Genomic DNA, 26,741 nt, shown 5'->3' on the forward strand with positions numbered 1-26,741 from the left:
AAAATCCAGTCTGACAATTGCCTGTACTGCTGGTTTTACCTCTGCCGAGTGGGTCTGTGGCGATTTGAGACATGGTAAGTGCTCGGTTTCTTTTCCTTGAGATCGAAAAGGGCTGGAGGGAGGCAAGAAGCAGTGCTATAGAGTGAGCTGTCTATGGTGCTGAACGTGGACTTGCCTGCGGTGCTGACGGGAGCTGACTGCAGAGAGGGTACGGCTGCTGCCGGGGAAGGGGGAATAGGTGATACCCTGAATTTCACTCGGATCGCGACCGAGTCCTTGTAGAGCTTATTCCTGACGCTGGGAGAGCAGGAGAGAAAACTTGGAGCAGTGACGAGTAGTTAGGTGACACCGCCTTCTAAAAAGAAGCTGTATTTGGGAAGCTAACGGTAAACTGATGGGAAAGGCAGGGTTTGTCTGTGGGTTTAAGGTGTTAAAACAAGATGCATTTGAATTTTAAACTGGAGGGAAAGGTGGGGAATGGCTGTGGGAGTGTCATCAGAAATCTGTTTAATTAGTGTGGAATGCTTAAAATGAAAACAATAGAAACTATAGAGATGTGTGGGTTGAAAACATTAGAAACAGAATAGGGAGAGCGAGGACATAAGAAACAGAATAGGGAAAGCAAAGACATTAGAAACAAAATAGGGAAAGCTGGCTCTTGCTGGTGTCAATTCCGCTCTGTGCTGGGGTGTGTGTGTGTAATCTTTGCATTTCACTGTCTTGCTATTGGGTTTTGAAGGGTGGCAGCCAGCTCAGAACTGCTCAGCAGCACTGTTTCGCTTTTTTTTTAATATCTCCGGCTCCCTACAAGGCAGCTTGTCTATTGCCTAGATATAATTTTTATTCTTTATAAAAAAAAAAGGGGGGGGGGTAAGGGGGGAAGCCGCTGTGCATTGTTGAATGACAGAAAGGAAATGGGGCGTAAAATTAAAGAATCTTTCTACACTGGTGATAGGGAAGGGAGCATCCTGGAGCCGTGATGTGAAATCTAACGAGGTCTGGCAGCGCAGTGCTGTAGAGACACTTCTTTAAACTCGAGTTACAGCTTTGCAGATTCTGATGCGGGCTTTTGTTTGGTTGATTTGAGGGGGTGTTTGTGTACCTTACTGTTTATTCCCCACAATAGTAACGTTGAGTGACAGAGCAAGAAGGTCATGCTGGGGCATCTTGAAATTCGGCAACACTTTAGCATCCAGATTCTGTAGTGCATGAGTTTTGCCCAGGACACAAATTTGTAGAATCTGTGCAGTCCATATATGTATGTGTGTGTATATATATATATATATATTCATTTTTGGTAAAATATGTGATGTTGTCATTTTAGGATTACACCAGTCAAAGGCATATGAGCAAGCAGGTTGTGAACAGCCCTGAAGCCGTTGCTCCTGGACCCCGTGAAGGTGCGGGAGTTTTAAGAATCAGTTCTGAAAATGATATGCAGAATGTCCCATCTCCATCCCCCGCTGTGATGGCCGGGCTTTCCCCACCGCTCTCTAACGACATCAAAACAATTTCCTCCGAAGAACCTAAACCAAACGATTTTGAAAGGACCAAAGTAGGGGTCTGCAAGCTCAGCAGCACCCCGGTGCAAGCCAGTTCCGCCATCCGGAGGGGATCTGTGGAAACCTTCCCATGCAAACACAGCCCCGGGGCAGGGCCCGTCGGGCAAGCTGCGATCCCTCACTGCAAAATTCCCGCTTTGCAAAGCACCGACGGGGACGCTAACCTAAACCTTGGTAAGAGCACACTGGAGCAAAACGCCAAGGGCTCCTGGGTGACCTTGAGCCAGAGTACCGTGGTACTGGGCACAGATGGCAACACTTCTGTTCTTCCTGGCAGAGTGGAGGGGGTAAGTTGGTTCCTTAAAAGGTTTCTTCCCTCTTTTCTGGCCGTGGCAGTGAGACGTCTTTGCCACTCAGCACCGATTTGGGGCTGGAGCGCTGAAATCGGGTCCAAATCAGTCGGAAATGGGGCTGTGCCGTGGGAAAGGAGGAAAAGGAAGGGGGGAGAGTGGATCTTCGCGGCAGCGCTATACTCCCGGAGGGTGCTGGAGGTGCATCCAATGCGTTCACTGAGCCGTTCTTGTCGGTATGACCCGGTGCCGACCTGTGGTACACGCTGTGCGCCCACCGGGGACGCGTTCCCACGGGAGGCCAAGTTCTGTCCCGGCATCAGATGCCGAAGGATGCTCTTCCTCCCCCCCACCCCCATCACCGGGCTGATCAAACCGCTGGCGGTAATAAAAAAGGACGGCGAAATAAATCAACCGAACCCCCAACCCGTCAAACCCCACCAGAGCCTGTGTGCCCCGGAAGGGGGTTGCGTTGTGGGGTGCGAGGCCGTGAAGATGCCGGCTCACCCCGGCTCTCAGGGTTTGCCCTGAAAGGGGAGGTGGGGATGATGTTCATCCTGTAAAAGAGGTGTTTTCACTTCTTTTGTATGTTCCAGGGGAAAGAGCCGGGCCCCTGCTGGCTGTGCTGGCTCCAAGGGCACCGAGGGCTTCACTCCCGAGAGGGCGATGGGACTCACGGTGCAGCGGAGAATTAGGGGCTAGGCTACCCCCACCCCTGCAGCGCCGTGCAGGCGTCAGCATCACCGGGAGATGCGCATTGCAGTGGCCGGGGTCTCCGGGAAGGGACCCCTTGAGCCGAGACCTGCGCGGTTCGCCCCGGAGGGTGGGGGGCGAAGCGGGGCAGCGCCACTAGCACCCCCGGGCCGCAGTCTCCGCTTCCCCCTAGCTCGGGAGCTGCCCGAGAAGGGGCCATGTTTTTTTCTGTCGAAAGCCGCTTTTCCGTTTTCGCTAGCGGAGTCTGCTGGGGGCGGTGGGAGGGAAGGGACCCTCCTCGCTTCTGACTGTGTCTCCCTCCCAGAGCACCCGGCAGCCGCAGCACCGCGAGGCTTGTTTGCAATACATATTTCTTTTTATTTATATTTTTTGTTATTATTTATTTTTCCCATTTTTCTCTCCTTCTTAGGAAGACGATGTGGGGGATGAAAATAAAGCCAGAGGCAACTGGTCTAGCAAGCTGGACTTCATCCTCTCCATGGTGGGTTATGCAGTGGGGCTGGGCAATGTCTGGAGGTTCCCGTACCTGGCCTTTAAGAATGGGGGAGGTAGGATGGCTTTTTCCTGTCTCTCTACCTGCAGTAATGTGCGTGGCCGAGCCGGTCCCTCCTTCATAGTGGGGGGAAACAGGAGGGAAGCGGCTCCCGGGGGCACCTCCAGCGACTCGGTGAAAACCGTACCTGGGTTTTCTCGAAGGTCAGCTCTGAAAGTAGGGAAGCTCCGATAAGATTTCGTTAACAGGTAGCGCTTTCCTTACAAAAACACCTGGAAATGGTGCTGGCCAGACAGGGAGGAAGATGAAGGTTGATCACGCGGAGGGCGGACTACCTCCCTCCCCCCCCCCCCCCCAGTCTGATTTAAACGCTATCGGGTCTGGGCCCTCAAACCGGGGTGGGGGGTGTGTGTTGGTGAGCGGAGGGAGGAGGAGGGGACGGGACAAAGGACTTGTAATTGGGGACCTGATGATCTTAAAGGTCGTTTCCAACCGAGCTGTTTCTATGAAAGCCACACGAGGAGGTTTGAAGAGTGGAGACGTTCTTTTATTTCGTGAGGTTTGGGTGATTTCTTCTAAATCTCTAAATAACCTGATTGAAAAATAATCTTTTGAAATATGGCGAATGCTGCTCCCCGGGATGCAGGAGAAGAAAAACTGGAAGGGGGATTGTGCCCGAGTAGTTTTAAGGGAGAGGAAGAGGGAAGAAAGATTATTTGCTGAGGTTCCCCCGACTAGAGGCTCTTATTTAAGCCGGGATCCGGTGGGTGTTGCCGTGCTCAATACACTGCAGCTGGAAGCGCAGGGCTGTGGTCGTTGAAAACTCTCATGTGGAGGCTGTGAGAGAGGTTTTAAATCGAAATCAGTCTGTAACAACAAACAGTGGGGTGGTTTTTTGTTTTCATAGAATCATCATAGAACGGTTAGGGCTGGAAAGCACTTTAAGATCATCGAATTCTAACCCCCTGCCATGGGCAGGGACGCCTCACACTGGACTAGTTTTTTCCCCTAAGCACTCTGAAGTACGACGTGTTAAAATACTCATTAAACAATAATATTGTCCCGAAGAGGTGCTGGAGATGCAGAAAGCTGCGCCCCTTCTCCGAGGCGGGGGCACCGGGAATCAATAATCCATTGGGAATAATGATTTAGCTGCAGGTCTGGGCCGAGTTGTCGCTTGTGCCGCGGGCAGGGGCTGCCCCGTCGGCAGCCGGCAGCAGCCGTGGGGTAGAGGAGGCAGGAAGGGAGGCGAGTCCCACTGCTGTGTTGAGTTCAGGTCATTGTCTCGTCCCTGCCCCGCTCCTCCAGGTGCGTTTCTCATCCCCTACCTGATGATGCTGGCTCTGGCCGGGATCCCCATTTTCTTCCTGGAGGTATCCCTGGGGCAGTTCGCCAGCCAGGGCCCCGTGTCGGTGTGGAAAGCCATCCCCGCCCTGCAAGGTGAGCCGAACCGCGTTTGGGGTGTCAATTTGCGCCTTCCCCCGCTCAATTTCTGTCGGTTCCCCCCCCCCCCCCCAATCCCATCCTACCTGGGTTTAACTGCGTTAGCCCCGTATCTCTGCCTGTTTCCCCAGGCTGTGGCATCGCGATGCTGATCATCTCGGTCCTGATAGCCATATACTACAACATTATCCTCTGCTACACGCTTTTCTACCTTTTTGCATCCTTTGTTCCCGTGCTCCCCTGGGCTTCTTGCAACAACCCCTGGAACACACCAGACTGTAAAGATAAAAACAAACTTTTGTTAGGTAAGTTGGGAGAGATGGTTTTTGCCTTCTTGCCGCTTCCCCCTTTTTCTTTATTTTCTCCTTTTTTTTCCTCTATTTTTTTGCCCCATTTCCTTTTCTCGCTTTTCTGTGCATTTTCTTTCACCCCCTTTGTTCCATTCCCCCCCATTTTTTTCTTTCCCCCCATTTCTTTCTTGCCCCATTTCTTTCGTTTGATACCACCAATATTTTTCCTTTATATATATATATATAATTTATCCCCCCCCCCCCTTCCCTGTGTCCGTGGTGGCTTTCCAGTGCTTTCTCCACCACAGCTGTGCCCCTGGGAGATGCCAGAGGAGACTGCAGATAACCATGGTCAGGCAAGGTTACCAGGATGGAGGCAACATCTCTTCCCAAGTTGCTTTTATGTGGTCTGCAGCAAATGGGCTCTTCCCCACCTCTTTTATTTGTATTTATCCTCATCAAGGATGAATGGAATTTTTCAGCTATAATACCCTCCACCCCTCAAAAAAAAAGTCCTCGACTTGTGTGTCGCACTTTTTGTTGTCATTTTATACTCAACCTGAATAAAAAAAACCTCTAAACAAGTCATTTTTCTCTTCCTCTACCTCCTCTTTTCTTCCCAGATTCCTGCATTATTGGTGACCACCCAAAAATACAAATCAAAAACTCCACTTTTTGTATGAGTGCCTATCCAAACCTGACTATGGTTAACTTCACCAGTGAAGGCAACAAAACCTTTGTCAGTGGAAGTGAAGAATACTTCAAGTAAGATCTGTCTTGGTTTGAAGACATTATGTTCACTTTCCTCTAAACCCCATTTTAACAGACAACACCTCCCTATTTGGAAGGCTGAAAATACAACAGTTATGGACAATAAATGATACCCTTTTTTAGTCTTAGGAATGACGACAACTGAATTTCAAATGCCTGGTTATTTGTGCTCAGTTCCTGTGGTGCTTAGTTCAGCTGGAGGGTTGGCTCTGGCATCTTTATCTACTACTGCAATGCAGATAAATAAAATAATTCATGGTGAAAATCACTGGAACCTTCTAGAGAAACCGCTGAGAGAGCTGAAGCAAAATAGAATACTGCAGGAATTGGCACTGAATTACTGCCTGCAGTTGCTGTCATTAATTTTTATCCTTTCAATGAATTTTTTCCTAATTTCTTTATTTATTCTTAGGTACTTTGTACTGAAGATTTCAGCAGGGATTGAATATCCTGGTGAGATCAGATGGCCCTTGGCATTATCTCTTTTCCTAGCTTGGGTGATTGTCTATGCCTCCCTTGCTAAAGGAATCAAGTCATCAGGAAAAGTAAGGAAAACAACTGTGACTGTCCACTTGCAAGAAAGCAGTGTGCTGCTTGTAAGAAATCACACTCTGGTTTAAGGCAGTAAATTACTGAAAATGATTTTCACTAAGTGGTTAAGTATTAATGAAATGCCCTTTTCCTGGCTGTGCTTTCCAGTCTAGCCAAAACATTAAAAATAGAGACAATTCTGGTTCAGCATTTGTTCCCTAATCTTCAGTAAGTTTAAAATGAACCCTTGAGCTGCGCTCAGCACTTGGATGGCAAAAGCAACCTTCCTTGTGGTGTGTGGTGTTCATTAATTCCTGCAATCATCTCTCATTTTGCTGGAATCAGGGAAATTGGGTTGTAAACTAAGATGTTAAATGACATTTTAAAATCAGAACCAAATTTAAATTGACTCTGGTGAGTGTGAGCAGTGCTGTGTGTATCCTCTTTTCCCAAATATCCGTGTGCCATGTTTCTACAACTCCTTCTTGCGTAGGCCAGTTTCTTGCTCTGCTTCCCTGATCTCTCACATTGCCCCTTGCCCCTCTCACCTGCAGCTTTCTGCCATGCCCCCTTACTCACACCCTTCTCAAGAGGGAATGTGCTACTCCCTGGAGTGGAAGTACAGGCACGCAGATTGACCAGGCAGCATCTGAGCAGGGAAACACAGCTTTTCCTTAAGCAGCAGCACTGATCTGAGTGTTCTTTTCTGTGAACCCTGCAGGAATGGAGTAGCTGAGCCTTCTCCATCAATGCTACTGCAATTAGCACATAGGTTAAAATGTTAGGAGGTGATATAGCATAAATCTAGCTTATTTACAAAGACTAAAATAATAAAGCTGGAAGAAAATAGCTAGATATTTCCTGGGATAAGGATAGTGGATATACAGAAATAGTTATGAATTTTCTTGAGCTGGGCACAAGGCTTCTCATTCCAAGCCATCCCTTTGCATCTAGAAGCTGACAATGTCTATTGGGAGGTAGCTTGGGAATTGTCATTAAAATGTGAATCCAGTAAATCCAGGGACTCAGAGAACCAGGGGGAAGGTGTGATTCTTTCCCTGCCCCACCCCTTAATGTGACAGGAAAAATCACTTTGTGAAAGGCCAAAGTCAATAAATGGATGACATACAGGAGAATAACTTGGGTTTAGATGTGGCAATAGATATTTCTTTCAGTGAGCCTTAGTGGCCAAGAAAAATACTGACTCTGGGATCAGGGGCAGAAAACCTCTATTTCTGAGTAGATGAGGTCAGTATATTCACTGCACATAAAAACAAACAAACAAACAAAAAACCCCCAAACCAAACAAACCAAACAAAACAAACAAAGAAACCCAAAACAAACAAACAAACAAACAAACAAACAACCCAAACAAAACCAAAACCAAAAAACCACAGAAAAAACCCCAAACAAACAGAAAAGTCCTCAGGGAAACTTCTTGGAGCAGAAAAGACAAAGTTGGGAAAGCAGTTTCCAAAGTCACTGCATCTTGGAGATTTCTGATCCCTGCAGTGTTAATGTGGAAAGGATTTGAAATGCTTTTGGGTGTACAGCTTAACTGGCCTTTTTATTTGACTACAGAGAGAGCTCTGCTCTGTAATAGATAATTATTAAGACATTAAAAGCTCTACCTCTGTTGTGTATTTAGACATCATGATGATAAGGTCTAACTGGGTTGCTCCACTGACTTTCCTTTTTTTGCATTGGTACTATTTATATTGTCACAGTGATATGTAATGATTAAGAGATACAAAGAGTAATAGAAATTCTGTAGGCTTAGTTAAATATGGAGAAATATATTGAAAAAATCAGGAATGTAAATGCTATTGAATGGTATTGTTCGTTTAATTTCCACTGAATTGTGTTAGTTTACTCTTGGCAAGAATCAGAAAGGATATTTTCATTCAGCTGTAGATTCCTGATGTTCCTCTCCAGACTTCCCTTTCGCTGTTTCTTCCTTTCTCTGTCTAGAATCCCAACTGTCACCTCTGTTGTTATTGATGTTATTCCTCTTTTTAGCAACAAGAAGAGCTATAAAACCTCAGATTTTCTGGGAACAGGTTTCCTATTGTCTTCCTAGTATACCCCCTGGCTATTGTCTCTGAGCTTGAGCAACCACTTTTTGTCAGGGGATAGTACAGCACTTGTATTTCCTCCCTCACTTCTCAGGGATCCAAATAAGTCTTTTCAATAATCTGCTTTTCTTTTTCTGCCCAGGTGGTGTACTTTACAGCTACGTTCCCCTATGTAGTTCTCATCATCCTTCTTATAAGAGGAGTAACTCTACCTGGAGCTGGAGCTGGAATCTGGTACTTCATCACGCCAAAGTGGGAGAAGCTAATTGATGCTATGGTGGGCTTCTTGTTGCACTTGTAACTCTGCTGGGGTGAATAAGTCATGGAAATCTTTTAGTGCCTGTTACAAGCATTTTCTGTGTGCAGAGGCAGGATTGGCATCTGTGCAAACGTGTTCCTTACATTAGGTGGAGTGGTGTTATTTGTGTTTGTTATTTGGGGTTGGAACTGGATGATCTTAAGGTCCTTTCCAACCCTAACTATTCTATGATGTTTGTTTTTTAACATGTTTGCTAGGTTTTAAAAAACTTAACTTTTTTTTAATGTATATTATAATAATGTTATTTATTTCACACTGAATATTTGAGAAGGTGGAAAATAGGGAATTTTGAGAAGGTAGAAAATAGGGAATTAAAAAGGAAGTAAGTATAGATTTTCATATGTTTGTGTCTGTTGGATGCTGCCTTGGGTTGAACAAGCACATGAAGCTTTTAAGATATAACATAACAAACTGTGTTTCTTGATAAATGCTGTGAATGGGTGTGTTTTACTCGATGAGCAAAGATTGCTCTGAATAATGCATATGAGAGATTCATTCTAACAAAATCAAATGATACATCCCAGCTTAAGTCCACAATAGCACTTATACTGGCACAGAAGAGCTGAGTTCCCATTTTCATCATGTTGTAAGAAGCAAGGCTATGTGCTGTGTAGGAGGAGGCAGAATGAAGGGACCTGGTAACTGGCTTTGCTCTTGGAATGCTGACTGTATGAGCTGGAGCTTCAGCTCTCCTGCCTCGTGATTTCGACTGGTTTCTAAAAAGCCATTTGTTGCCAGTGAAGACAGTAAAACGTGTTCCAAAACCACCACAGGTTTGTGTCTGTAGACTTAACTCACGGATCATGTATTTGTCTGATACAGCACATGAGTGCCTTTGTGATGGTCTTGGGTGTCTTGAAGCAGGAGTCTGGAGACTGAAGTCTGAGCTGGGAGTTAGAATTCAGAGTATTTCCCTTAGATATTTCAGAGGGATTTTTAGCAACACCACAGGAAATTTACTGTATTTATTTATATATTTTTCACCTCTACAAAAGTTTTTCCTCTACTGATAGCATGATATCACACTGATAGACTGATAAATCAAAGCTGAAAACAGTTTTCTGCACAAATTGTGCAGATCTTAATTCCCTTACTACCTCTGCAAATAATGGGTGTTTTGATCCTTTGGGGCTGGGAGTAGTAAATCTTTTTGTGAACAGTACAGAAATGAATTTTACATTCAATGTGAGTGTTTTTGGATCCCACATTGTGCAATAAAGGAGGTGAGAACTGCTGCCTTTTGCAAAATGGGGCTGTCTGAATACACTGAATATTTATGTAACTCTGGGTAAGTGACAATATTCAGGCAAGTGTCTGTTTTTACTTTTCTTTGCAATGTAGCATGAATTAATAGATGTATATTACACTCAGATGAAGGACTGACTGTTTGCTGGCTGGTAACTTTTAAAGTAGCATTTGAGTAATACCTTCACACTGGTTAGTGTGTGTCCAGGTGCACTGTGTGTCTGTGCATCTACCTGGACTTCCATGTCTGCACTGTAGACTTGGGTGGAAAATCAGCCTCTGTAGGAAAGTTTGTAAATACAAATACCAATGGCCCAAACATTTTGCAACTGATAGGTAAGACAAACTTCTTTGAAATTCCGGGGTATTTAGAGATGTAAAGGAATTGATGGCTTTGAAAAACTTTGTTAGAGAATGAACTATGCTGTTTGGTTGTTCTGTTTGTGGCTTTTTAAAAAAGACTTGGCTGAGTGTGGTTTTTTTAAAAAAGACTTGACTGAGCATGTCTTTTCTTCTAATGGGAGAAAACTGTGTCCTCAAGTCTAAATAGCCCTAACTTACGCTGTGCTGTTTGATGTACACCTAATGATAGATATTTACCCTCATTTTAATGTAATCTCTTTCATAAGTAGCACACCAAGCAACACTGAGGTTCTTCCTTCAGTGAAGAAGATAAAGCACTACTTAGGGCCACTGGGAGATAAACCATAAGTGCCTGATGCAAATTTTTCCTTTTGATTTGTATTTTCGTTGCTGAATATATTTGAACCAATATGTATCATGTGATGTAGTTTTAATAGTTGCACGTTCCATACACAGCAGAGGTTGTATTTTCATTTTATGTGGGCTTAATAAGAACAGTACTCCTCATCAAATCAAATGCACACTATGGATTTCAGAGCCTGGATTTTGCTTTTGAATGTTCTGTTAATTGCTCTTAAGTTCATTTAAACTACTGTGTTAATCACCTCACAGTAATATTTCACAGTTTTGTTGATCTTCCTATCATTCTTTCCTGAAGCCAATGCTATTTCCTTATCTATTTTAGGTTTGGAAGGATGCTGCCACTCAGATTTTCTTCTCTTTATCTGCAGCATGGGGAGGCCTCATTACTCTCTCTTCTTACAACAAATTTCATAATAACTGCTACAGGTATGCGAGAGTGAAATCCATTGGTCTTATTGAAGAGGTCTTACCCCAAAATTGTCTTCCAAGTTGCAGACATCTGGTTTGAAGGACCCTCCTCTTTTTCTCTTCTTCTTTTCCCCTCTTTCTTTCACTTCTTTCCCCCTTCTTTCCTTCTCCTGAATGCTGGAAAGAAGCATGACTATTCTCTTTCAATGCTTATATTCCTAACATTCTAACACTGCAGATAAAATTGTAGTTTTCAGTTACATATTAATTTTAAACACCTTTAAGCAATCTATAATTGCAGAAAATTTACATAAATTCACTTCATAATGCATGCCTAAAATATTTTACTTAAAACTTATGTGGGCCTTGAAAGAAGGTTAGCACATGAGGATTCCAAATAAGATGGTAATTTTCTTTCTCTAGACCTGAAGAATTAACCTAATCATACCTGTTAAGAGATGGTCTGTTAGAAATTTCAGGAGGTTGCCAGCTCAGTGAGGTTCGTCACAGCTTTTTGGGTTATATTTCATTCTGTTCCTGACAAATAGCAGTAGGAATAAGTAATTCTAGACAACTTAAACCCCTCACAAACATTTAAAGCAAGTGATCTGTTTGTTCCTGAGTTGTACTAGTTTAAGGGAAAGTCTTCTGGAAGCATGTATAGTGAAGAAAATAATAAAAATTGCATCAAGAATGTAATCATTATGGATGGGGATCATGAGGGCAGGTTTCCTGGCAAGTGACATATACTTACCCAGTGTAGTATGACATTCAGGGGTGGATTTCTTGAGATTTCCTTAACAGCAATGGATAACTGTTCCAGGGAATCCTCTACAGGTGGGCAGGCTTTTCAGTGAGTGCTGCAAGGCACAGAAAGCTTAACCCTGGAATTTTGTGCATAAAGCACAGGAAAGATACAGGACAGAAATTATCTTACCTGTGCTGTGGTGGTTAGTCTGTATGTAATACAGTGAACAGGTGGCCACATCAAAGAGTAAACCAGGGTATTACAAATCATATCATCATTGCTATCTACTTTGGAGAGGGCAAAGGCTGAACCTTCTGCATGGCCTCTGGTTTCCTGTGAGGGATTTGGGTGATGGAAACTTACACAGCTGTTTACTGACGGTGGTAAGACTTCTGTCATCTTTGATCAGCATCAAATGTGCCTGGTAAATGTAAAAGTTCCCACAGGATGTGAGTGCTCATGAGAGAGACTCCTGAAATGTATATAAAACCTTTCCTTGCATGTATTGCAACAAGGTGATATGGCTTCTTGTTTGTTTTCTTTTCAGGGACACATTGATAGTCACATGTACCAACAGTGCCACAAGTATATTTGCAGGTTTTGTCATCTTCTCAGTTATTGGCTTCATGGCAAATGAACTCAAAGTGAATATTGAAGCTGTGGCAGACCAAGGTAGTGTACACTGCTATTTTATTATTTAGGCACCTGATGGCACCTTCAGCTCTCTTGTTAATGATGACTTTGACACTGGAGGTGGGAATAAAGGCTTCAAAATGGATTGGGTTAGCAAACTAGCTGTAGGCATTTATGTACTGGAAAAGGTACACTGGGGAGTCGAGATATTATCTCAAGCCTCTTTTCAAGACTCTTTGGAGGAAGGAAGCAAGCTGAGACTCATTTCAAATCTTTATGTAAATGACTCATAGGAGGTACAGTGAGATGTTTCCTTCCCATAGTCTAAGGGATTATTGGCCTTCTCATTTGTCTCTGCTGCTGTTTGTCAAATCCTCTTCATGTTAAAAGTCATCCCTGGTGGTTGGAATCTTGGATTGAGAGCACGGTGGGCTTTGCCTTCTGGAAAGTGGGTCAACCATGGTGTGAGAGGTGGATTGAGCTTCTGAAAGTGGGAGCAAGGAGCTGCCTCCATGGGGAAGTAAAGAATTTCTGAAGAACTGATTAGAAGGTCTTGATTAGTGAAGTGAGATGGTTACTCGTGGGGATCTGAAAGGTCTGAAATGGTAGAGCTGAATATGAGCTAGAAGTGTGACTGATAGAGGCATTGGTGCTGTTGTGTTGATTTCGTATGATGCAGCAGGAGGTAGGAAGGGGAGAGTTTCTCTATGAGGATGGTTCCCAGTGTTATCCCCCTCAATCCAGGACAGCACACAGATAGGGCATAGAAATCAAAATTACTTTCCGTAATTTCTGCATGGTAATATTTGTAGGTCATTTTGGAAAAATCAGTCAGCATGGCTTCACTAAGGGGAAATCCTGCCTGACCAATTTGGTGGCCTTCTATGATGGGGCTACAGAGCTGATGGACAGGGGTAGAGCAGTTGATGTCATCTACCTGGAATTGTGCAAAGCGTTTGACACTGTTCTGCATGACATCCTTGTCTCTAAATTGGAGAGACATCAATTTGATGGATGGACCAGTCGGTGGATAAAGAACTGGCTGGATGGCCGCACACAAAGAGTTGTGATCAGTGGCTCAATGTCTGGCTGGAGACCAGTAATGAGTGGTGTCCCTCAGGGATCAGTGTTGGGACCGGTCTTGTTCAACATCTTTGTCAGTGACATGGACAGTGGGATTGAGTGCGCCCTCAGCAAATTTGCCGATGACACCAAGCTGTGTGTTTCGGTTGATACGCTGGAGGGAAGGAATGCCATCCAGAGGGACCTTGACACGCTTGTGAGGTGGGCTGATGCCAACCTCATGAAGTTTAACCATGCCAAGTGCAAGGTCCTACACCTGGGTTGGATCAATCCCACACACAGCTACAGGTTGGGCAGAGAAGAGATTCAGAGCAGCCCTGCGGAGAAGGACTTGGGGGTGCTGGTCGATGGGAAAACGAACATGAGCCAGCAGCGTGCACTCGCAGCCCAGAAAGCCAACCGTATCCTGGGCTGCATCAAAAGGAGCGTGACCAGCAGGTCAAAGGAGGTTTTCCTGCCCCTCTGCTCTCGTGAGACCTCACTTGGAGTATTGTGTACAATTCTGGTGCCCTCAACATAAAAAGGACATGGAACTGTTGGAACAAGTCCAGAGGAGGGCTATGAGGATGGTCAGGGGTCTGGAGCACCTCCCATATGAAGACAGGCTGAGAAGAGAAGGCTGTGTGGAAACCTCATAGCAGCCTTCCAGCATCTGAAGGGGGCTTATAAGGATGCTGGGGAGGGACTTTTCATTAGGGACTATAGTGACAAGACAAGGGGTAATGGGTTAAAACTTAAACAGGGGAAGTTTAGATTGGATATAAGGAAGAAATTCTTTACTGTAAGGGTGGTGAGGCACTGGAATGTGCTGCCCAGGAAGTTGTGAATACTCCACATCTGGCAGTGTTCAAGGGCAGGCTGGACAGAGCCTTGGGTGACATGTTTTAGTGTGAGGTGTCCCTGCCCATGGCAGGGGGGTTGGAACTTGGTGATCTTCAGGTCCTTTCCAACCCTAACTATTCTGTGAGTCTAAGATTCTAAGATATTAATTTGCACTTGACAATGATGTGGGAGCTAACTGGAAAACAGGCAACTTGAGCTGGGGACTCAGAAATCCTGTAGCTGTTGGAACAAGAGGTGTTGAAGCAGGCAACACATTATTTTTTCTCAGAAAAATACTTTTTTTCTCAGAATGTTTCTAATTGTTCATTAGAAATCAGCTATTACAGGTGTCAAGAGGAGATCAGCAGAGGAGGGAACAAGGTGTTGCTGCCAGTTAAGAAAATGAAAGAGCTTTTAGTTTTCTTTTGCTTATTCCTTCTCTTTAAATGGCAACATGGATAATCCCACAAAATTTGCATCTCAGATACAAATAAACATGCTGGTCACATGCAATTTCTGCAGCTCCTTTGGTCATGATGGGGCAGCCCAGCAGCTGAGGTTAGCGGAAACTCATGCGCTGCAGTTCAGTCACAGGGAGCCAACTTATCTGGGGTATGTAGCAGTTGAGATGTGCTGGGATGGACTGCTAATGGTGCTGTGGATTCAGCTGGAGGGTCTGAAGAAGTTCATAAGACGGCCAGCTAGCAAATTATTCCTTGATAGGAAGTAGTAAGGGATACTGCAGTTGCAAGTTAATATGATATCAATCCTGTCTGCAGTGCCTCATATCTTCTTTTTTGTCTGCCATTTGGCTAGGAGAAAATAGAAAAGTTCTACTATTGCCCTAATTTTCTTGATGGATTAGACCATTTTGGTTGAAAAAATCTGTGTGAGGTCAAGTGTTTTAGGAGTAATATTTCTATTAATATTTTTAGTTTAGATTTTGCTTCCATCCTGAAACAAACAAATCCCAAACAAAACCAACCCCAAAATCTAAATCACACTGACTTGCTGAAATCATTTGCAATGAGTTAGGGCCATCATAGGATCATTATAGAATTCCAGACTGGTTTGAGTTGGAAGGGATCTTAGAGCTCACTCAGTTCCAATCTCCTGCCATGGGCAGGGACACCTTCCACTAGGCCAGGTTGCTCCAAGCCTTGTCCAGCCTGGCCTTGAACAGTGCCAGGGATGGGGCAGCCACAGCTTCTCTGGGCAACCTGTGCCAGTGCCTCAATGCCCTCACAGGGAAGAGCTTCTGTCTGAGATGTCATCTCAGTCTCCCATCTGTCAGGATAAAGCCATTCCTCCTCCTGTCCCTGCCTGCCCTTGTAAAAGCCTCTCTCCAGGTTTCTTGTCATCTCCTTTAGGCACTGGAAGCTGCTCTAAGTTCTCCCTGGAGTCTTCTCCAGGCTGAACAAGCCCAGCTTTCTCAGCCTGTCTCCAAGGAGCTGTGCTTGAGTGAAGCTGAAGCTCCAGAGAGATGGACAGAGAGGGGATGGACAGACATAGCTGTTGGGGATGGTGGAGGAAACTGGTTCAGCTGGCTCATCTCCTTGGCAATGACATAATGCTTAGTGCAGGGGATCACAAACCCTCTTCTATTGAATGCTTGTTGGTGGCCTTTGGGTGAGCAACAGGTTGCAGGCTGGAGTGTTCTGTTTCCAGCTGTTCCAGCAGCTGTTCCAAGGGATGGGAAAAAAGATGTCACTAGGCAATCTTATTGCAGGGCTGTCAGTGCATTTGTAAAAGCCTGTTGAGGCCAGTGAAAAATATTTCATAAGGGTGAGGTATTAAAAGAGGGAAGTACAGTAGGAAGAGAGTGAATAAACCACTTATCATGGAGAGAAAGGTAAGATAATCTAACTTTTTTTCCTACTATCAATTTGATTGAGAACATAGTGCAGTTGAAAAATCTGAGTAATTTAAAATGAAAGTTCAAGGTCATTTAACTTGTTTAATTTCAACACGTATCAAACCTTTGGAGTTTTCCGGGCTTTAATAGAATTTTAGGAACAGTCCATACCCACCTAAGCCTCCAAAGCTGGAGATGATAGGAGCCAGTCTCTCTGTGACTGTTTCCCTATGGCTGGATGCTTCCAGCCATGGATATCTTGGAGAGCTCTGAGGGGCTGAGATAGAGAGGTATGCAGCTTCATGTTCTGTAATTAATTTTTTCCTAAAACTGATTAATGGGAACTCATTATTCCAACACTTACTTAAGCTTCTACATGCAGGAAGCTAGCACAACCATAATAGCCAAGAAGAAATCTTTAATCAAGAGATGAAAGAACGTGCTCGTGAATACATAGTAGATCTACACGCACATTCCTATTTCAGGGAACAGTTTTTCTGCAGTACATTTTAAAGGCAGCAACACTTAACTGAGTCATGTGCTGTGTTGTTTGGGGTTTTGTTTTGTTTTATTGTGTTAACAAATGTCTGCTGTTCAGAAGGAACCACCAAACACTTGATGAGTTGCCCATGGAGTTTATTTGACATGTACTGTAACTTTCTTGGTATGTGAGAAAGCAGCAGTTATCTCTGAAACAGAAACAGTGTGGAGGATTGTAGGAAATGGGATACAATAATGTAGGTTAGAAATGACCAGGACAGAGTGAGTTTGGAGTCCCTTCTCATGGCATGGGGGCATGGCACCAGTACAACTGGACTCTTGGTTTGTATCTTGCCTGACAGCAAACATCCTTCAGTGTGTTCTAAATGGGTGCCTCCATTAGCTGTGATAAATAGGGAAGAAGTGCCATCTACTGTAACACTGCTACTACATTCCTGCAGCCTTTTATCCCAGGCAAGCCTAAGCAGCTTTGTAAAAACTTTTTTCTCACAGTCAATACAAATTATAGCCCAAGGTATCAAACCGACAAAGAAAAGAAAATTCCTGGGTAAGGTTTTAAAATATCCATCTAATTTTTCCTGCTGTGTGTTACTTCCGAATTTCTTGTGGATTTTTTTAGATTCATGGTAGCGATTACCTTGTGTCTGGTGTCAGCATCTCTGTGCATCTGTTATAGTCTGTCCTTCTCATTTGACTGTGTGCTGATGAGTTAAAGAAGAGTATTTTGCCGAGGTGAGTATCTCCAGAGAGTATGCCTTCAGCACTGAGTGTGGGAAAGCACAGTGTTCAGGTGTCGCTCTGCGCTGCGGTTGGTGCCGGCAGCACGATAGGACAGTGAGCGCTCACCTCAGGGTCAGGGCCCGGTCTGGGAGCCCTGCTCTGGCTGCCCCGGAGGTGGCAGCGTCTGCACCCACACAGAGCCGATGAGAGGGGAGCTTTGCTCTGGCTCTGAGTGCAGAGAGTGCCTGCACTGAGGCCAGGGTGCACAGTGGGCAGGGCTGCACTTGGTGTGCTCTGGTGGAGGTCCTGCTGCAGCAGGGGCTGAGCTGCGGGACGTTCTCAGCAGCTAAAAGATGTCAGGGAAGCTGAGAGGGATCTGGGCGGCTTGCTCTGGGCCCAGACTGCAGTGGCCACAAGCGTCCACAATAGCTCATATAGAAAAGGAGGGTGCTAATGCAGTAAGCTGGGAGCTAGTAACAAAAAACAAAACATAAAAAAGGGAGGAAGAGGACAATTAAAAGCAAGGGGCTTCCTCCTAAATCTGTTGTCCCCAGCCAGAACCACTTTGCAGTTCTGCAGGGGCTAACGAGGAAACGCACACCTCACCACATGAACAACTGGCTGATGCAGCAGTAAAGAGGATCACTGGAGGTGCATCCAGGAAAAAGCGACAGGTCATAGTCGTAGGGGACTCTACTTTGAAAGGTACACAGGCACCCATCTGTCGGCCTGACCCAGTCTTACGGGAGGTGTGCTGCCTACCAGGGGCTTGGATCAGGGATGTTGCAGGGAGGCTGCCTGCTCTAGTCTGACTAGTGGGACTGAAAAGTCCCACCAGCTATTACCCAGTTCTTGTGGTCAATGTGGGTGCTAGTGATAGGTACAGCAGTAGCTTGGGAGTAACTAAGGACTACAGATCCCTGGGAAAGGTGATTAAAGGCATTGGGGCTTGGATAGCTAATCCTCCAGGTCAAAGGGGAGGACCTTGAAAAGGCCAGGCAGATTTGGCAGGTTAATAAATGGTTAGAACAATGGTGCTATAATCAGGGGTTTGGGTATCTAGAACATGGAACTCAATTTAGGAGGCCAGGTCTACTGGAGGCTGGTGGAGCTGGTCTTGCTGCTTTGGTAGGAGGCTTGCCAAACTGGTCAAGGCAGTTTTAAACTAGATGTGTTGGGGAAGGGGGTCTTCATTCTATCCCAGCACTCCCAGTCAGTTGCCAGCACCTGTAATAAATGCTTGGAGCAATGAAGAGCTACTTCAGCTACTCCAGGTAATGAATCAGCTTCATTTAGAACTCTGCTCAGATGCCTCTATACAAATGCCTGTAGTATGGGGGATAAACAAGAGGAATTAGGTAAGTGCACATGCATATGGGGATAGGACATTGTTGGGATTACAGAAACATGGTGGGATGGCTCCTATGTTTGGGGTGTTGGAATGGAAGTTTATAAGCTCTTTAGGAAAGACAGGCCAAGCAGACGAGGAGGGGAAGTAGCTATTTATGTCAACGATAGGCTGGAAAGTATGGAACTCTTCCTGGGGTTGGGTGAAGAGCCAACAGAGAGCTTGTGGGTTAGTGTCAAAGGGAGAACTCCAATGGGTTCTGTGGGGACCTGTTGCAGGCCACCTGATCAGGAGGACTTTGTGGGTGAAGCACTCTACAGACGGATAGGAACAGCCTCACACTCGCAGGCCCTTGTCCTCATGGGGAACTTCAACCTGATATCTGTTGGAGGGACGGTACAGCTCAGCACAAGTAATGCAGGAGATTCCTTGACTGTGTGGAAGACAACTTTCTCTTGCAATTAACAGAGGAGCTGATAATGAGAGGTGCCATTCTTGACCTCGTGCTCACCAGAAGGGAGGGACTGGTTGGGAATGTGCTGTTGGCTGCAGTGGTCATGAGATGGTCGAGTTTGAGATCCTCAGGACAGTGAAAAGAGTGTGCAGCAGGCTCACTGCCCTGGACTTCAGCAGACTTTGGCCTCTTCAGGAGCCCACTTAGTAAGATGACATGGGATGAATACCTAGAGGGCAGGGGCAGCCAAAACTGTTGCTTGATATTCAAGGATTACCTGCTACAAGCTGAAGACTGTTGTGTCTTGACTAGAAAGAAGTGCAGCAGGAGGGTCAGGAGGCCTCCATGAATGGATAAGGAGTTGCTGAGCAAACTTACAGGGAAAAAAAGAGGCTTATAGGAGATGGAAGTGAGGACAGATGGTCTGGAAAGAATACAGGGATGTTGCCCGGGAAGCTAGGGACCAGGTTAGGAAACCTAAGGCCCAGTTAGAACTGAGTCTGGCCAGGGATGTGAAAGATAGTAGGAAGGGCTTCTATAGATATGTTGCAAACAAAATGCACACTAGGGATAATGTGGGCTCTTTCCAGAAGCTATTATGAGAACTGACTGCCGTGGATTTTGAGAAGGCTCAGGTTCTTAATGACTTCTCTGTCTCAGTTTTCACTGGCAAAGGCTCTGAGCGCACCACCCAGGTCTTGGAAGGCAGATGCAGGGACTGTGAGAATTAAGGCCCTTAGGCCCACTGTAGGAGAGGATCTGTTCTGATACCATCTTAAGAACCTGAACATACACAAGTCCATGGGAGCTGATGAAATCCACCCGCGGGTCCTGAAGGAGCTGGCAAATGACGTTGCTAAGCCACTGGCCATCATATTTGAAAAAACATGGCAGTCAGGTGAAGTTCCTGATGACTGGAAAAGGGAAATATAACCCCCATTTTCAAGAAGGGGAAAATGGATGACCTGTGGAATTACAGAGCAGTCAGTCTCACCTCTGTGCCTGGCAAAATCTTGGAGCAGATTCTCCTGGAAGGCATGCTAAGGTACATGAAAAACAACAAGGTGCTTGGTGACAGCCAGCATGGCTTCACTAAGGGGAAATCCTGGCTGAGCAATTTGGTGGCCTTCTATGATGGATCTGCGGAACTGATGGACAGGGGTACAGCAGTTGATGTCATCTACCTGGACTTGTGCAAAGCATTCGACACTGTCCCACATGACATCCTTGTCTCTAAATTGGAGAGACGTCAATTTGATAGGTGGACCACTCTGTGGATAAAGAACTGGCTGGATGGCCGCATGCGGAGTTGTGATCAGTGGCTCGGTGTCCAATTGGAGACCAGTAACAAGTTATGCCCCTTGTTGGTGTTGGGACTGATCCTGTTCAACATCTTTGTCAGTGACATGGACAGTGGGATTGAGTGCGCCCTCAGCAAGTTTGCTGATGACCCCAAACTGTGTGGTTTGGTTGATACGACCCCAAGCTGTGTGGTTTGGTTGATACGACCCCAAGCTGTGTGGTTTGGTTGACACGCTGGAGGGAAGGGAATGGGATCACAGGGACCTTGACATGCTTGTAAGGTGGGCCAATGCTAACATCACGAAGTTCAACAGTGTGAAGCACAAAGTCCTAGACCTGATTTGGGGTGATCTCAAGCACAGCTACAGGTTGGGTGGAGAAGTGTTTCAGGGCAGCCCTGAAGAGAAGGACTTGGCAGTGTTGGTCAATGAGAAACTTAACATGAGCCAGCTTCAGTGTGCGCTCGCAGCCCAGAAAGCCAACCGTATCCTGGGCTGCATCAAAAGACTGAAGGAGGTGATCCTGCCCCTCTACTCTGCTCCACTCCAGTGAGACCGCACTTAGAGTATTGTGTACAGTTCTGGTGTCTTCAACATAAGAGGGATGTGGAGTTGTTGGAACAAGTCCAGAGGAGGGCCACGGGGATGATCAGGGGACTGGAGGACCTCCTGTATGAAGACAGGCTGAGAAAGTTCAGGCTGTTCAGCCTGGAGAAGGCTGCATGGAGACCTCAGAGCAGCCTTCCAGTATCTGAAGGGGCATATAGGGATGCTGTAAGAGGACTCTTCATCAGGGACTGTAATGATAAGACAAGGGGAAATGGGTTTAAACTTAAAGAGAGGAAGTTCAGGTTAGATACTCTACTGTGAGGGTGTTGAGGCACTGAATAGTTTGCCCAAAGAAGCGATAAATGCTCCAGCCCTGTCAGTGTTCAAGGCTAGGTTGAACAGAGCCTTGGGCAACATGTACTAGTGTGAGGCGTCCTTGCCCTTGGCAGGGGGGCTGGAACTGGATGATCTTAAAGGTCTTTCAACCCTAACTATCCTATGATTGATTTTATGATTTTCTCTTCCGTTCCCTGTGGCCCTGGGGTGTGGGTGACTGCTGTGCTGATCTAAGGCTGGATTGCTAATAGGAAGGGACAGCAGCAGGAATTTGATCCCAGAGCAGGAAAGAAACACAGGTTCAATACACAATTTTTGTTTATTTTTCTATTTGGCTCAGTATAGCAGTATACTGGTCACGTATGTATTCTGGATCTTGGAAAGGAGAAGCGTATGAGTGTTCTGAAACAGTCAAAACAGAAATCAATCATGTGAGGCTCAATCCTGTATTGGTTAAATCTTTCTGTGAATAGGAGAGACCAAATCTGATCTTTTTTACTTTTATCAAGCTAAGTAATAATGTACTAGATTGAAACATGACTCTTCATATCTCCCTTTTTTTCTGTTTAGTCAGCATGCAAGATATTACAGCCTTCATTTTTCTCATTTCTAGGTCCTGGAATTGCTTTCGTGGTTTACCCAGAAGCCTTAACTAGGCTTCCCCTCTCACCATTCTGGGCTATAATATTCTTTTTGATGCTACTGACTCTTGGATTGGACACTATGGTAAAGTGGTTTTGTTTTCCATTCTTTTCCTCTTGTTTTTCCTGTTTATTTGTTTGGAGGACCATGAGATTAATCACTGTTTTCCGTATGGTCTGTGAACTGCTTTTCAGAAAGAGGAATGAAGTAAGGCTGAATTAATTTGGGTGAAGCTTTGGCATTGACATCTGTGCATTTCACACCTAGGATTCAAAATGTTAAAATCCCGTTTAATCCAGCTGTACCACCTTATGTCCTTTTGTGTTTCAGTTTGCCACTATTGAGACTATAGTGACTTCTGTTTCGGATGAGTTCCCCAAATACTTGCGTACACACAAGCCACTGTTCACTCTCGGGTGCTGCATCTCCTTTTTCATCATGGGATTTCCTATGATCACTCAGGTAATAATACTGTTTTTGAGCATCACTGTCTGTTCCCAGTTCCTCTCTGGTGGCCGTTCTTTTCCTGCACTATTTGCGAAAGACAAAGCTGAATTCTGTTGAAGATTAAGCTGAACTCACTGGGTGAGTCTGAAAGCCTTATTTTTTGTTATGGAGAGAAAGATTGCTGTTCAAATCTTTCTGTGAATCAGAGTTCTATGATTTTCTCCAGCCAAACATCTCCAAAGCAGTAATGTAAATTAAGTATTCATTTAGCTATAATCTTTGTATGTCACATAAACATGCACAACAGTTTTGGGTGCTTTCCCTCACAGATAAGATATATACTGATAGTCTTGGCAGACTGTGGAGTTAATAATTAAATTCTCATCTACTGTTGATAGTCTTCAGTGTCTTTTGTCCACCAATCCCTTCAGCATTATAAACTTTCAGCAGTTTTTATAGGAGGTGCACAAAATTTATCTTGCTATTTAATTCATCACTTTTTCTTTATTTCTTTCCTCTCACCTCATCACCCAGCAGGGCAGCTTTTCTGTTCTAAAGCCTAAGATGGATTCAGTCCTTCCCTCACTTGAATTATGCTGCTTATGCTGCTTAAGTTGTGCCCTGAAGGAAGAAACTGTCATGAAGGTCTAGAGTGTCCAGTCAGTGTTTCTTGGAATAAAGCTCCTCGTGTCCTGTTCCCATCCATTTTGCCAACCTCAGCATCAATTACAGCTGTCACACATGGACAGACACCAGCTGTATGCCACTAATAATGGCTCTTCTCTTTCTTTAGGGTGGAATGTATATGTTACAGCTTGTGGACACTTACGCAGCTTCTTACTCTCTTGTCATCATTGCCATCTTTGAGCTGGTTGGAGTTTCCTATATATATGGTAAGAAAAAAATCCTGCTATTTGACAATCTATGTAACATATTAGTATATTAGCATATTAGCTTTTGTAACAAAAAGCCTTAGGATTCTGTTGACTAGAAGCATAATGGGACTTCATTACTTTAGGATTCCTTTAAATACATGTATGTAAAAGAATTTCATATGGTCTAAGGTCCTTTGCCCACCAATAGCCTAAAGCCAGTGCTTAGAGATGAGTGTAAGACTAGCCCAAGAATTTAGTGATGCTTTTCCAGCAGCTTTTCACACTCCAAAGGTTTAGGGTCACAGATGTCCTAAGCCAGTGGTATCTTTGCATTTAACAATTTTTGAAGGATTTCTTTTCCATGTACATGTCCGTTTTTCCCTTTAGTCTGTCTGTAACACAGCATCAAGACTATGCAGCTATTCAGACTGAGTATGCCCAGTAGCAGCAACAGTTATATTGATCCATGCTCATGTACATCAAATTATGAGGAAGATGCTCATCTAGTATAAAGCAGTGCCATTACCGATGCTACTGTAGCTACATCAGTTGATACCAAATGGTGATTTGCTCCCAAACTTGATCTGCTTTCAGGAGATTGATTCTTGGAACTGTGTGATCTCAGATGGTTGTAACAGGAAATGTGAAGGTCTCCCTACATAACAGATGAGGAATTTATATCTGGAGTGTGGTGGTGCCACTTAAGACTTGCCTTCAAAAGCAAAGGGAGATTTGAATGGCAGTGTTAAAGGTGACAAAGCTAAGGCCATTAAAGTGGCCAGGAATTAATTATATCTTTTGTATCAGCTAAACATAAACAATCCCAAGATATTCTGTTGAAGGTGCATATATGGCATCATGATATTAGGCTATAGTCCTGTGCACTAGATACTTAGATCTTAGATGGGGTCCACTCTGTAATGTAAGAGCATTAAAAATTATACATAATTCAAAACATGAAGAATTTCTTGCTCTTGCTTGAGAAATGAATGTTATAGACAGGACAGGGAATCAGCCCTTCCTTGTTTTCTGTAATTTCATGGAAATACAGCAGTGTATTTTATCTCCGCTGCCATCCAATCCAGTGGGCAGGCCTCAATGGTTGTAAGCTAGGGAGGAAATGTTACAGAATACAATGGAAAAAGTCAAAACACCAAGAGAAAACTTGATTTAGAGCAGTCATGTTTTGGTTGATCAAAATACTTGTTGCTTTTTATGTCCCTGAAATGGAAGTATTCGAGTGGGTTTAGAAGTGTCACCTCTTTGAGTGAAATGACATTGGTAACTTGGATCAGCTTTACATTCAACATATCTACTCAAAGGACCTGAGTGGAATGCTCTGAGATATCTTCTAAAGTGAAGTCAAGATTTTGGGGATTATTTAGCAGAACTCTTGGTTTGATGATCAGTGCTGGCAAGTTGTGACATTGCTCTGTGCTGTGGTTTCCATGAAGATATGCAAGGTTTGCCCATTCCTTCCCCCAGGTAGCACCAGGTTTAGCATTTACCCATTCCTGTGGAAAACACCACTGGGTATGTGCCATCTGAGTCATTAGTGTCTGGTTATCGTAGTTCCCAATTAATCACAGAATGGTTTGGGTTTGAAAGGACCTTAAAGCTCATCCAGTTCCAACCCCTTGCCACAGAGGGGGACACCTTTGACTAAACCGGGTTCCTCCAAGCCCTGTCCAACCTGACCTTGAACACTACCAGGGATGGAGCAGCCACAGCTTCTCTGGGCAACCTGTACCAGTGCCTCACCACCCACACAGGGAAGAACTTCTGCCTAAGGTCTAACCTGAACTTCCCCTTTTTAAGTTTAAACCCATTATCCCTTGTCCTATTGCTACAGTCCCTGACAAAAAGTCCCTCTCCAATTCCCAGATTTCTTAAAATCAGTATGATTCCATAAAAGATGGCGAGTAGGAATGCTCAAGAAGAGTCTAAGGGTTTCTTGTCACTTTTCGTTGCCAGCAATATCTACAACATCACCTGGTCTGTGCCAAAAAGATTGCCCTCTTTACAGCCATTACCATTGGTGTGCAAGATAAAAACCCCTTGCTTAGAATATTCTTAAATAACCCCCAAACTACTGAAATCTGTAGAATTTCTTTGTTCCATACACTTTTTCAAATAAGGATGAAGGTAAATAGGGACCAAATGGCTCTGTGCCTCCTCTGAACGCTGTGTGGCAGAATCACTACAAACCTGCATTTGTGGAACATCTTATTTGGCTTCTAAGAAAAATTGCTCTGGCTCATGCCTGCTTTGCCCCCCAAATATCAGTATCCCTTAAAGAGCTAATTTTTATGAAAACCATAAAATAATATAGAAGCAGTTGTAGCACTGCGAAGGAAGGGCTTGAATAGCAGAGAAGGGTTTTTTTTTTGTTTGTTTTTTTTTGTTTTTTTGATAGTTAGATACAACTTTGGTGGAAAAGATTTGACAGATTACAGATCATTCTTTCCATGCTTCCTGAACCAACTGTGATTGTTGATCAGCAGATGTTAGTAAAGTCTTTGCTGTAAACTATTCCCAAGATTATTCCCTACAATTAACCTTTTGCTAGACTACAGTGCCTTCAGTCTTTTACACAAAAAAGGCAAGATTTACTTTACAATCAATATCTGCCCAAGTAATATATCATAGCTACTTCTACTGCATTAAAGTTTTGTTATAAAGACTGTTGATAGGAATACAGCTTGTACATTTGTGATTTTCATGTTGCAAATACAAGTGAAGCTGCTGTTCTTGTTACATTCCTTCAAGCAGCGCTTAAAATGGGCATAATGTATTTTCAAGCTCTGGCAATTGCTGGTTTACACTCCACTGACACCTTTCTTTTTGTACTTGTACTCTTCATGGCCAGTAGGTTGGCACAATAGCAGCAGGTGCTTTTATGAAGAAATAAATCTGTCTTTAATCCTTGTTATATGTTCTGCTTGCTGAGCTTGTTGAGATTTTGAAATTCAAGAGAGGCATGCTTGTTTATTTCCTTGCTATCACTTATTTTTCAGGAGAGTCAGTGCTACATAATTCAGTCCCATAATTTTTATTTCATATGCTGGTATAGTAATATTTAGATGATGATGCATGATTGGTAAAGAATAGCTTAGAGCTGTGGGATTAATTCAATCCTCAGCATCATTTCCATCATTGCATTTTGAAATGTGAAATTTGGAAACTGAAATCATGTTATCTCAACTTTATTAATGTTCCTTCTAGATCTTTTTTTTGACAGTCTGTTGTGGGGAAGGTGCAGTCAGAGTGAGTGGTAACTGCTGCAGAGTATTTGTAGGAAGTGTCAGTAATTTTGAACACTTCACCTGTAGCAGAATACTGAAGTAGTTGTCTGCCTAGTGTTTGCATTCCCCTTTTTAATGGGTTTTCTATCTGCAAGCACTTGTGAATACATCATCCTGCTTCAGAGAGTGAAAATTGAGATACATAAGATCTTTATTGTTTATTTCCCAAAGCAGGCCTGACTGATCTGAGAGGGAGAATGAATAAAATCAAGTTTTAATTTTCATTCTCTTAACTAAAGCATTCTTTGCATTTTT

At 44.2% G+C, this 26,741-nt stretch overlaps 1 protein-coding gene across 1 annotated transcript in view; it reads left to right on the plus strand.

Moving 5' to 3' along the window:
• The first annotated feature begins 1,328 nt into the window (after positions 1-1,328).
• SLC6A5 (solute carrier family 6 member 5) overlaps positions 1,329-26,741 on the plus strand; it is a 36,621-nt gene continuing 11,208 nt past the window's right edge. The window contains exons 1-12 of the mRNA XM_061355026.1: positions 1,329-1,849; positions 2,976-3,114; positions 4,368-4,499; positions 4,634-4,807; positions 5,416-5,557; positions 5,976-6,108; positions 8,312-8,446; positions 10,782-10,885; positions 12,163-12,287; positions 21,831-21,943; positions 22,190-22,321; positions 23,100-23,199. Coding sequence (XP_061211010.1) covers positions 1,346-1,849; positions 2,976-3,114; positions 4,368-4,499; positions 4,634-4,807; positions 5,416-5,557; positions 5,976-6,108; positions 8,312-8,446; positions 10,782-10,885; positions 12,163-12,287; positions 21,831-21,943; positions 22,190-22,321; positions 23,100-23,199 — 1,933 coding nt within the window. The 5' untranslated portion in view covers positions 1,329-1,345. The remainder of the gene's footprint in view (positions 1,850-2,975; positions 3,115-4,367; positions 4,500-4,633; positions 4,808-5,415; positions 5,558-5,975; positions 6,109-8,311; positions 8,447-10,781; positions 10,886-12,162; positions 12,288-21,830; positions 21,944-22,189; positions 22,322-23,099; positions 23,200-26,741) is intronic.

The sequence above is a fragment of the Neopsephotus bourkii genome, unplaced genomic scaffold, assembly GCF_033783945.1.
Source record: "Neopsephotus bourkii isolate Nb327-2 ecotype Australia unplaced genomic scaffold, CSIRO-AGI_Nbou_v1 NB_768, whole genome shotgun sequence".
NCBI classification, from domain to species: Eukaryota; Metazoa; Chordata; class Aves; order Psittaciformes; family Psittacidae; genus Neopsephotus; species Neopsephotus bourkii.